The 11,703-nt window shown below is 61.6% G+C and overlaps 1 protein-coding gene across 1 annotated transcript in view; it reads right to left on the bottom strand.

Moving 5' to 3' along the window:
• The window catches only part of LOC119102901 (uncharacterized), a 150,188-nt gene extending 140,128 nt beyond the window's left edge, over window positions 1-10,060 (bottom strand). Inside the window, exons 1-7 of the mRNA XM_037226350.1 lie at window positions 9,757-10,060; window positions 9,451-9,572; window positions 8,994-9,079; window positions 8,696-8,775; window positions 8,212-8,300; window positions 7,761-7,985; window positions 7,284-7,364 (exon numbers count right to left, since the gene is read on the bottom strand). Of these exons, the coding sequence (XP_037082245.1) occupies window positions 7,284-7,364; window positions 7,761-7,985; window positions 8,212-8,300; window positions 8,696-8,775; window positions 8,994-9,079; window positions 9,451-9,572; window positions 9,757-9,814 (741 nt within the window). The 5' untranslated portion in view covers window positions 9,815-10,060. The remainder of the gene's footprint in view (window positions 1-7,283; window positions 7,365-7,760; window positions 7,986-8,211; window positions 8,301-8,695; window positions 8,776-8,993; window positions 9,080-9,450; window positions 9,573-9,756) is intronic.
• Between the last annotated feature and the right edge of the window lie 1,643 nt (window positions 10,061-11,703).

The following is an 11,703-nucleotide window of genomic DNA, read 5'->3' on the forward strand; positions in this document are numbered from 1 at the left end:
TTTCGTCGTCAGCACCCAGCTCTCCGCGTACACAGATCCCAGGGGGCCGCATACCAGCGGCACTGTTCAGCAGAGCCCGCGTGCTGCACCAGCCAGGCGTCCTCCTCAGCCGCCTTGAGCACCGCCGGGCGGCGGCGTGCGCGTCGAGCTCCACCCCGGCGCTAGCCGCCGCCGCCGGTGGCGCACCGCCGGCGCACGGTCAGCACGAGCCAAGCTGGCGCCGCGTCCGTCGTCCACTCGTCGACACACGCCGCCGCCCGCCGGTGGCGTCTGCGCAGCTGCAGATGACAGCACGACGCGACGGCCGCCGCGCACCGCCGCTGACAGCCGGCACAGGAGGCCGCACCCGTTCCGGCGCCCACGGCTCGCCGCCATGGTGAGGTGCTTCCGCGAGCACGGGCACCGTGATGGGTCCCATAACGACCGTCGTGATACCGCCTAATATCATCAGCACGAACGCTATCATCAGACACGTATGTGACATAATTCCACCTGGAGCATCCTTCAGCGCCAGGCTTACAGGCCTCGTGTGACAGGCGCGGTGGCCGTGGACTTCACTCGGGGTCCACGGTCACCGGCACGTGGAAACGGTAGGGTGCGCACGCCCCCTCGCGGTGCCCAGCGCCTGCCGCCCGATCACTTTTTGAATTGATTTTTAATGTCGGCTCCAGCCAGGCGGTGAGGCCCGTGGAATCTCAAGCGGCGCCGATCGGCACTTATGATTCCCAGCGTCCCTCCCCGCCGGCGAGCCGGGCTTTCTAGCCCAGCTCGCGCGGCCCGCGGCGCGAGCAGCCCCCTCTTGTGCGACGAACCGGGCGCCGGTCTCCCACGGGGCGGGCGCTGGCCAGCCGCGGGCGCCAGCGAGGGCATCCGTCAGTCACGTCATTAGCCTGTCGCATTACCGGCCGCGAACGGTGTCATTTCGGCCCGTAATCGATTGCCGCCGCGACTGGAACAACCATAAACCATTTGCGCACGACGTGAATTGCGGTTACCAGCCGGCGTGGCTCGTAAGTTCGGATAACTCATATTGCCGAATCGGCCGTGTCCGTCGAGAGCAGCGAACGAGCCGGCGTACGCTGCTCGTCCTTCAATGTGCGATTGCCGGTGCCGTAAAGCTATTATCGTGATCCATGGCGGGTAAGGCCACCTGGTAACAGAGCTCAATCCCACGGCGCACGCGGGACGAAACCGAAGCGGGGCGCGGGCGCGCGGCGCTACCTTCGGCGAGATCACCAGATTACTTATACGGAACACAAAGCGTCATCCATCACGCCACGCCATGATGTTGACACCTCGCCGCTAGTTAATATCCTGTTGTATCAATAGACGCGGGGCCGTACATCAAAACCGACCCTGCTCAATCGGCGCCAAATCCGTGAGGACAGCAGTCGGCAGCGCTCGGCCGCAGCCAGAAAAAAAGTCTCCCGCCACCGGCTCGGGCCGCCGCCGGAGCAAAAGCATGCGCGATCTCGACGCTCATCGATAACGGGGGCGACATGAGCGACCAGCGCGCGCCGGCCGGACCTTGAAGCGCGCGCCCGGCCTCATCAGCGTCGGCCGACAACAATGCGGCTCGGCCGGGGTGTCGCGGCGCTCTTGAACCCGTGCCCGCGCCGCTCACACCGTCTGATGGCCCCTGATGGCCCACCCCGGCGCCGGCCGAGGCCGCGGGTGGCGGTGCGCGTCGCCGCCCTCGGGCCGGGGCCCACCACCGGCCACCACCGACCGGGGCGGACTGTCGCCGCGGCCAGCCACCGAGCCCGAGGCGACCAGCCGTGCCGGGACGGTCTGCCGGCCGTGGCGACCACGGCGACCGCCGGCCCCGGTCGCCCGGCACCCTCGGGGCGGACGGAGGCGGCGCCGGAGCGCGCGACACGCGAGCGGTCAGCGCCGTCGCAGCGGAGGAGACATGCGAGACCACGAAGGGCACCGGACCGCGGGCGAGGCGGCCACGCCGACGCGGACGGCGGGCGGCCGGACGTCAGGGTGGCGCGGCGGCTGGCGGCCAACCAGCCCCGGTTCACATCCCTCCCCCCGCGACAATCGTGGGACGACACGGCGCGGGCGCACGGCCTCGCGGCGCGCTTCTGCCGCCGCCGGCGGTCTCGCTTGCACGGGCCGGGCTAATCCAAGGCTGCGCACCGCGCGACCCGCTGAGATCACGCCGAACAGGCACGGATTACGCACTGAACCTGCCGTGGCGTAACGGGTCTCAGATAGCGCACGCCCGCCGATGGCAAGCCGTCCGCTCCGCGATGCGTTCAAGGCGCCGCCCTCCCTCCCTCTCCAGCAACCCGGAGACCGCCCTCTGGCCGGCGGCCTCCAGCGCCCGGATTCCGCGCCCACTGACCTCGCCGGCGCAGAAATTCGCGGCGCGGTTTCTGCGTGCGCGACGCGTCGAGCCGCTTCTCACGGCGGTCGATCGCATTCCACTCGAGCCCAAGGACCCCACACGAGCACCGCTCTTCAGCTGTTTACGCGGCCGCCACTCGCCGCCACGAGTGTTTTTTCTGTTCGCACCGCGAAGTGAGCGCCACTCCGGAACCTGACTCCACCACCGCCGCATCAGCATTGCCCTCAGCAGCGCTGATCGATTCCGTCGGGCCCCGGCGGCCAGCTTGAATGTTTATCCCGACGCTGTCGCAGCACGAAGCGCTCTCCTTTCCGTGTTTTACGCGTCGCCGGACGGCGGCGCCTCGGCAGCCTTCGCGGCGCCCACCGTTCGGCTCGGCCGGCGCCCATGGGGGTCCAGCGGGTGGGGCGGGGAGGTGGCTCCCCACGGTATCGCCGCTCCCTTTCCGGCTGCGTAACCGCGCCGTTCCCGACACCCCGACAGCGGCCGGCGGCGCCCGCCTCCGTTCCGCCGCGTCGCCGGCGAGCTGCGCCCGGCTGGCGAGTCTGAACCCGAGCCGCGAACGGCTGCGGCCCCGCGCAGCGGCCGGTGGCGCCGGTGCGCGGCCGGCGCGCCCGCCGGGGCGCGCGCCAGGGCGAGCGAAGCCACTCCGCGCCGCGGCCCGTCCGGCGGGTTGCCGTCTTGACCGCGGGCCTGCCGCTCCCACAGCCGCTGATCCGACCGGGCCGGCGGGTCACGGCGCTGCTGATCCGAGCGGGGCGCGGCCACCTGACGCTGACCAACACTGACGCCGGCGGCGGATGATGACGCACGGGCGGCGGGGGACGCGTCCGAGACGGCGAGCGGCCGTCCCATCGTCTCCCAGCACGGCGGCAGCGCCCCACCCCCGTGGCGCCAGCACGGCGTGACGGAGCGCAGCGGAGACGGCGAGACCGCATCTCTCCCGAGCACCGCGTTTGTGGCGACGGCAGTATCGTATCTCTCCCGGCGGCCGGCTCCGAACGCCGCCCGCGTCCCCTCGCCCCCCCCCCCCCCCAACCCACTCCCCCACCCCCTGTCCAGCCCACTCCCTCCCGGACGTGACCTTACGACCCCGGTTGTCGGCGCGTGACCGCACCCCTCGCCGTTCCAGGTGTGGCACTACTGCGACCAGGACGGCCACAAGCACTCGTTCCTGTGCCCGAACGGCACCGTGTTCAGCCAGGTGACGTTCATCTGCGACTGGTGGTTCAACGTGGACTGCAACAACGCCGTGCAGCTGTACGTGACCAACGAGGCGCTGTCGCTGCTGCCGGCGCCGCCCGAGAAGACGTTCCCCGAGGACTTCAAGGGCCCCATCGTCGACTGGTACATCTACCAGCGGCACCAGGAGCGCACCTACAGGAAGGTGCGTACGGGATCGGGGCGCCCTGGTAGCGATGGTGATTTGGGTCTGAGGGGCACATAACTGTTCGGCTGTGTGTGTAAATTCCGGGGGTACGCTCTGAAACACAATAATGCACATCTCCCAACAGGGCGGAGGGGATAGTCATGCGTCGTCGTCGAACCGTCACTTCGTCACCGATTGGTGCGCACGCGCGCCCATAGACGGATACGAACCAGACAGACAACGCCGCTCGATGAGTTAGACACGGATTTAGACTGGTTGTCCAAAGACCAAAGCAATCCATCACACATGCCTGTCTTATCCCTCTCCAACGGCGAGTTGGTCCACATGAGCTTAACGAAAGCTTTCGAAACAGCTGCCGATCACTGCGCGGCATTCCACCCTGATTCCCATCAATACGCCAAATGCTCGTGGCATAACCCGTCATGTACCCCCACATAAGCTTGCGTAGCTGGCAGCACAGGTGTCTCTAACACGGTAGTCCGCTGGTACTGCCCCCCCCCCCCCCCCCCCTCCCTCCCCCCCGTGCCGATCAGGTCTCAGCGCCAAGCATGCCGATGGCGTAAATCGTGCACCACCTGGCATAAATGGCGCGGCCATCAGCTGCCCGTCTGGCCCAATGACACGGCATCGCTGACACGTTCACGTCGCCGCCGTTGTGCAAGCTCGCATCGGATGACCGGCGCGCCGGCGGGCGTGGTAGAAGGTCCCCCGTGCCGGGCGTGATTCAGCAGGCCGACTGTGTCCGGGAGGGAGCGGGCTGTCGCCGCGCAGCGCCGGCCCTCGGCCGGGCCGCCGACGTCACCGGCGACGCCACCGGCAGCCTGTCGGGAGCCGCTGCGGGGAGGGGCACCGCGCGCCACCGGGCCCGTTCAGGGACGCCGACAGCACGGACCACGCATCCGGACAGGGCGGATGCTTCATCAGGTGATCGCCTGAAGCATGTCCATGAGCTGACTTGTGGCTTTTCAGTGACAGTGATTCGTCTACTTCTCGACACCACATTCACTGTGGGGTCAGCTGAAATAAACTGGAAGCCGCACCATCAATAGGTTCTAGTCAACCCTTCAGGTCTAGTCACAAAAGGGCAGCAAAAAATCGGGGCGAATGAAAAGCCATAAATCCCTTCGCGAACTGGCTCCTGACCAGTGATGACATGCCTATAGTGAGCAGAGAGTCCGGCGCGAAGAGCGCGTTAAGCGCAGTGGGGACGCCGCGACACCCGCTGTCTTTCGCGTCTCGCTGGCGCACCGGCTCCGCTGGCCGTGTCGGCGCCACAAGCGCGGCGCGGCCTTGGCCGGCGGTGGCCGACACAGGCGGAAGCGGGCCGGCGGCTGGCGGCCGGCGCGGCGTCCGCACCATCCGCCGACGCCGCCAGCCGATCCAATTCGACGGCGCGCGGAGCGGCCGGACGGCTCTGAAAGGCGCCGCGCGCGGCCCACCGGACCGTCCGCCCGGCGCCTGCCGACACCACCGGCCGGGGCCGGCCACAATGGCGGTGCCGGCACGGCGCGCACGACGGCGGCTCGCCCCCGCCGGCGTCGGCGGACGTTACCTCACCGGCGCCGGGCTCAATAGAGCGCCGACCCCGACGCCTCGCGCGGCCCCGGCGGTACCGAGCATGGCCGCCTCGTCCGCGGGGTCCGGCCGGCCGCCGCCGCTCACACGCGCTCGCGGCGCAGCGGCACCGGCCCTTTGTCGACCTCTCGCCGGCTGCAGCCATCCCATCCGTGAACAGCGGCGGAAGATGGGCGCGCGGCGCCAATCAGCGTCGCTTTCATCCGGCCGGCAGCGGCTGCAGACCGTCTGCACGGGCCGCGCCGCGACCGCCCGCCGTTCGCGGCCTGGCCCGTGCGGCACACGGGCGCACAATCTCCATACGGCCTTCGCACTCAATCGCCGGTGCCGCGGGTCTGATTCGAGCCCGGCTGCGTGGTCGGGCGCTAACCAGCGGGCTAAGCAGCCCATCCGGGGTGGGCGACCGGCCGGCGCCGGCGGTCCTGGTCTGGCGGCCACTCCCCCCTCCCTCCCCCCCGCCGGCGGAGAAGGGGGGGGGGGACGCGCACTGGCGGCGTGACCACCACGCCGGTTACAAGAGCTAACGGTCCCGGGTTGCCGCACTGACCCAGGTCGATTACGTCAGGCCGGCGGGCGCTCGCGGCGACAGACGAGCCGCCGCAGCCGCTGACCGCGTTGTCCTATTGCAGGAGAAGTTCCTGCGGGAGCTGGAACCAGGGCCGCCAGCTGAAGGCCATCAAGTTCCTGGAGACGCACGACTTCCCGCCCTGGTTCACTGAGCGCGACCAGGCGCTCTACCTGAAGCTGAAGGCGCTCGAGCGCAAGTCCAAGCATAACGAACAGCCGTCGCATCGGCCCCGTCAAGAAAGAGCTGACGCAGTACGCGCCCTGGTGATCGCACCGCCATCTAGTGAGAGGGCGCGCAGACACTGATTCGCTACCCGCCGCGAGAGGCGGGACGCCCCATGTGCCACAAACATTCGCGTGATACCTTGACCGTTCTGTTACCGGGTCTGTGAAAAGTGCTGCGCGTGAGGTGAGAGTGCAGCGTCCCAACCTGACGCACCGAGCGGGTCTGTTTGTCAGCGTGCCACTGGGGGTAGTCTGAGAGCCGACGCTGAGCGGCGCGGTCCAAACGCCGCATTTCAACGGGAAGTTGAAAGACTTCGGAAGGAAAGATAGCCTATGCTGGTTAGATCAAATATTTCCAGACACTGCCTGGTGAGAGGAATTGTTGCTGACGTTAGTTTAGAATACACCACAAAATCTGCATTATCAGAAATATATATATTATTCCCGACCCAGTCGCCTGGTTTGCTCCCGCTGTAGCCCAGCGCACTGTGCGACCAGCGCATTGTGCGGTAATGGGTTATGCATTCCGTCTCGGCTCCAAAATACAATTTGAGTGTGTACTGCAGCACCCAGACAAAAGATGGGGCCGTAGGGAAGATCAGTTCATCACTGCTCGAACGTCAGAACCGTCTAACGTTAGCCGCTATGCCAACAGAACATTCCTCAGCATTTCCTCCTGCACGGTTCTATTCATAGATGCTGTTTGGCATTCAGATGAAGCTTAACGGTGCCATTGTAAGGGTGTAACGACTTGGCGATTCCGCGCCCAAACGCGCTCCCTTGGTGCATTTTGAGCACAGGAGGCATGCGTAAATGGCAGCCAATGTCAAATGACGAGGTCGTAGCATACAGGCCACTGGTGATCGCAAATGGCTCATTACAAATCAGCCGCCGCGAGCTGGTTCAATACCGCGTCACGGACAGGTCGGTCAGACCGAGCTTTGTCCGTCACTCCAAGCCGCTGGTAAGCCGTCAAGCTGAGCGCGTTGTCCAACGCCGGCCAACTTCGACGCCAGCGGGCGACCCGTGAGGTGCCAGAGTCGGTCAGCTGCCAGCGCGACCTGCGGCCCGCCCAGGGAGGCCAGACCGCACCCGACCCCGGCGCCCCCGTCAGCAACCGGCCCGCCGACCGGCGCCGCCCGTCCGCCCGCCCGGCCGGGCGGGACTCACCTGAGCGGCCATGCGCAGGCGCAGGTAGGTGTTGCGTGCCCGCTCCGTCGCCTGCAGCAGCTCCGGCCGGCGTCGGGCGTTCTGGCGGCGGGCGAGACGGCCGTCAGCGACCGGGGCGGCGCGGGTCGCGGCAGACCCGACCGCACGCGCAGCGGGCCACCCGCCGTCTGACCCGAGCACGCGAGGCACCAGTGACCAGGCTTAACGCGCCAATAACTCGCCCACTCAACCACGTGCGCACGCCACGGCGCCGGCACGAAACCCATCGAGGCAACTATGCAAGCAGAGGGGACTTGGGAGCAATCAGAAATCTACCACACACTGCAAAACGGATGCGCGTCATTCCGCGCTTCCCACAGCAGAGCATCGCGGGTCACATGCGCGAGTACGACCAACGCCACAGCGCAGACGCACACATCTGCACGTTCCTCCCGATGGGAACGGGCGTTTGGCGCCGGAAGAGGGCGAGCCACGCACCCGCTCGCTGACGGTCTCGACGGTGTGACCCTTGTGCTCGCCAGAGATGGAGCAGTGCGAACACACGGCCACGTCGTCATCCGTGCAGTAGTACTCGAGCGGGCGGCGTTCGTGTAGAGGGCAGTACTGGTCGGCCGCCGCGGCGCCACCGTCGCCAGAGCCGGCCGCCGCCGGTGTGGCCGCGCGCGGAACGTGACGCGACAGGAGCCTCGACCCCTGGTGTACCTGAGCGCAGAGCCGATGGCTGCCAGCTGATGACTCATTTTCAGCGTCAATTATGATTCAGAACGAATGCATACATCGGACCATGCACAAGGCCGCTCCTTACGACAAATAATTCGTCTAAAAACAATTCAAAAATGAGCCAGAAGTGGTTGAACCAGAGATGGTTTAGCGAGCCACTCACTTTCCCTCGGCGCTTCCAACAGGTTTCCATGCCGCTTGCACTCACTTTGTTGAAGCAGCTCTGACAAAATCGACAGTCTTCGCATTTCGGGCAGGTCAGTGAACCGTGGTTCACATTGCACTCTTCGCATTTATCTGCGAATAGCGAGCACATCTGCTGTCCCTCCGCGGTGTCGGCGTATGTGGTGCTATTTGACCCCGCCACCCCATGTTTTGTTGAAATATCTTAAAAGGATTTACGAGAAGTCAATAAAGTGCTGGTTGAATAAGTCAACAATCGTCTTGCCCAATATCTGTGGTCAGGTGGACCAAAAACTAAACATAACTAAACAAAAATACCACAAATTGAAATATGTACATGAAACCTGTGCAATCAAATACAATACCCCAAGACCCAAGGGCGAATCATAATTATATATTTGGGCTACAACATGTCAAGTTTTGAAAATAGCTCCAAAAACATCGCAATTTGCAGTGTAGGAAGTTTGCCCGGCGCGTCCGGGGGCTGGTCGGAGTCGCCGGCCTCTTACCTTTCTCGGACACCGCCGAGTTCAGCGCCTTCTCCGACACGCGCCGTGGCTTCCTCTGCGTGACGAAGCCGACAGTGTCCCTGCCAATGAAGTCTGCGTTACACTGGTCCCGCCGCCGTTGGTCGTCGGTCGCCATGGCGACAGAGGCGACTGAAGCGCACTTACCAGTGCTCTGGTCGTTACGGTCGGCAAGGCGGTGCAATGGCCGTCAGTTTGTCCTCGTGATAATATAATCACCTCACAGTCTCATTACGTCATAGACTAACCCCGACTCGACTCGATGGCAGCGATTACTTACTCATTAAGCGGTGGTCTCATGTTGATAACGAGACAGCCATTGATGAAGGCGTCTGATGGCAGCTTCTTGTCCTCCACAACTGTTAACTGGGAGCAATAAACCTCGTTACCACCATGAAGGCCTATTGCCATCGTGAGTCACGGTCTGGTTGGGGGTGTTGTAGGTAGCATCCGTCCCAGCTTTCATTCAATAACACATCAATGAATTGCACCTTCCAAAAAATAGAAAAAAGCATTTGTAAAAGAAACCTACTCTGATTATCATCCTAATTTCAACTATGTCATGCAACTAATTATGTGAACTACCTAGAACCCCACAGTCACATATCGCACATGGAGAGCAAACAAACCCGGACAGCCAGACGCCTGCACGACATCAGCCCAGGGCGAGCAGCAGCAGCGCTCTCCCACTGGAGCGCGTCTGGCGCGCGCGCAGACCGGGCGCCGAGCGTGCCCACCTGCTGACACTGCGGGCAGGCCAGCAGCGGGCCCTTGCTGGCCGCGCTGCGCACGCACCCCTCGCAGACGCTGTGGCCGCAGTCGAGTAGCGCCGGACACCGCTTCTTGTTCTGGGCCGTCACTGCCGGGGGCGAGGCACGGCACTCGGACATGTGCAAGAGGTAGAGCACACCACCCAGCTGAGGAGTCCAGCTATACTGAGAGCGCACTATCTGCACCAAACACAAACTACACACAAGGATGCATATCCACAACCATAGCTCTTGTGGCAAGGGCTTGTGGCAAGGGCATGTGGCAATGCTCACCTTTGGACATGTAACCTCTCGAGCAGGCATGACAGGCCAGCAGCTTTGGGGGAGACATGCTGGTCTGAAAATAGTGGGTGCTATTAACTATGCAGTGCTTTGAAGTCTCTCATTGGGATGCAAGCCCCACCACTGAGGGGAACAGTTTGGCCATCAATGGACCATGCAACAGCATTCTACATGAAGCATTAACACCTCTGTTGGTGACAGGCACTTGACATGAGCACAAGGCATGCAGCAAATTCAAAGCTGTCTTGTCATTAAAGATGCCCAGGAAGTAATTGCACCACACATGTTTGGTGCATTCCACATCTTAACTTTATTTTGCATGTGTGCTAGTGCAGGGTCCATCACTTTAAGGCTGAGCAATTTCTATCAGACCTCCCTCGACCCCACCACCTTCGCATGCAGGATGGCTGAAAGGTACTCATTTAAACCTTGGGACCAGCATATAGCACCCTGCAAGAACCGAGAGTGGAAGATGAGGACAATTACTTCTGCCTGGGCTCCTGGCAGGTCCCAAGACTGATGTCACGACAGAGTGCCAACTCCATTACAGCTAAAAATCCCATATGTTTTATCCTTTGATAATGGATCATATGACCTTACAGTTCTGGCGAGAAGACCTGGTGATCTGCGGGCAGTGTGCAAACCAAGTTAAATGGTAATAATATGTTATGTCATGTCGTTGGGGCTTTACGACGCACTCAGCTGCTGAGGCTATATGGCGTCGCCTGCCTCTCGCCGCGGCAGGAAGGGCGGGCGCCGCGGGGAATCGAACCCTGTACCCCTGGTTTCCCAGACGCGCAGTGGTTAACACACACCCGTTAACCACTACACTACCGGCACCCTGCGGCACACCGTTAACCACTACACTACCAGCACCCTGCGGCACACTGCCTGAATTATGAACAAAGTTATTTAATGGAAGCAGTGTCCAAAATAAGCTGAAAAATGGAATGGCTGTGAGTCATGAGCTGCATTGGATCCCAAAATTGGTTAACAGGTATATGCTTGTGCTTGAAAACAATCTGGCTATTTTCAAAGAATATGGCTCAAGCAGGTGAACAAATATCATCCTGCTCCATTAAGTAACTTTGAGCTATAAGGGTGATTGAAGATGGTCAATGACAAAACATTTTTGAAGATACCCTTATATTGTGAGTTAGAAGGTACACAACATTTCAGGCAGGCATTTCTCTTACTGCCATCAATTGGTCATTGTAAATGTGCTATTTGCCCTTGAGAATCACTGCCTGGTTTTGTTATCAGCTATGCACGTGATGCAGCATGTGGGAGCTGCAAGCAAAAGCAAAAGCCAGCCATGAAAAATCACTGATTGCTGAAACACATGTCACTGGCACAGCTATATCCTTACAAAGCCAAAGAAAGTCAAGGTTAGTTTGTTTCCTGCCTGTATCTCTGGGTGCATGTCTCCTGCCTGCTATCTATGGGTGCAGACTGTTATTTGTGGGAAAAATAACAAAACAAGATAATCATTATCACCAGGGAGGCAAAGACAGACCACCTTCCTTTCCTCATCAGTGATACTGAGTACAGAGGCTGACCTGAAAGACCCAAAGCCACTGGTGCATGATCAATGGAAAGGCCCAAAGGCACATGAGACAATCACAGCATAGGCACTACTCAGCAAAATCAAAGCTGAATGCAAAGCCTTGGAACTAGTGATAAACCCAAGTTCTGTGTGTGAAAGCAGCTGAAAAATATCAAACAGTTACCTTTTCTCCCTTATTTGCCATAAAGTGAATGACTCATGAAGTATGGGGAGAGGAAATGGCAATCTTTAAGCTCACTTCTCTTAAGAGAGCATTGCCCTATGGGTAATGTTAAGCATTCAAAAATTGGGGGATGTGGCTCCCCATCCCATTGTTCCTAAACCCATGCTATCAGCAGCCTTAGCATCCCATCTACCACCTAGTCTTACCA

The sequence above is a fragment of the Pollicipes pollicipes genome, unplaced genomic scaffold (assembly GCF_011947565.3).
Source record: "Pollicipes pollicipes isolate AB1234 unplaced genomic scaffold, Ppol_2.1 Scaffold_5724;HRSCAF=6776_pilon_pilon_pilon, whole genome shotgun sequence".
NCBI classification, from domain to species: Eukaryota; Metazoa; Arthropoda; class Thecostraca; order Pollicipedomorpha; family Pollicipedidae; genus Pollicipes; species Pollicipes pollicipes.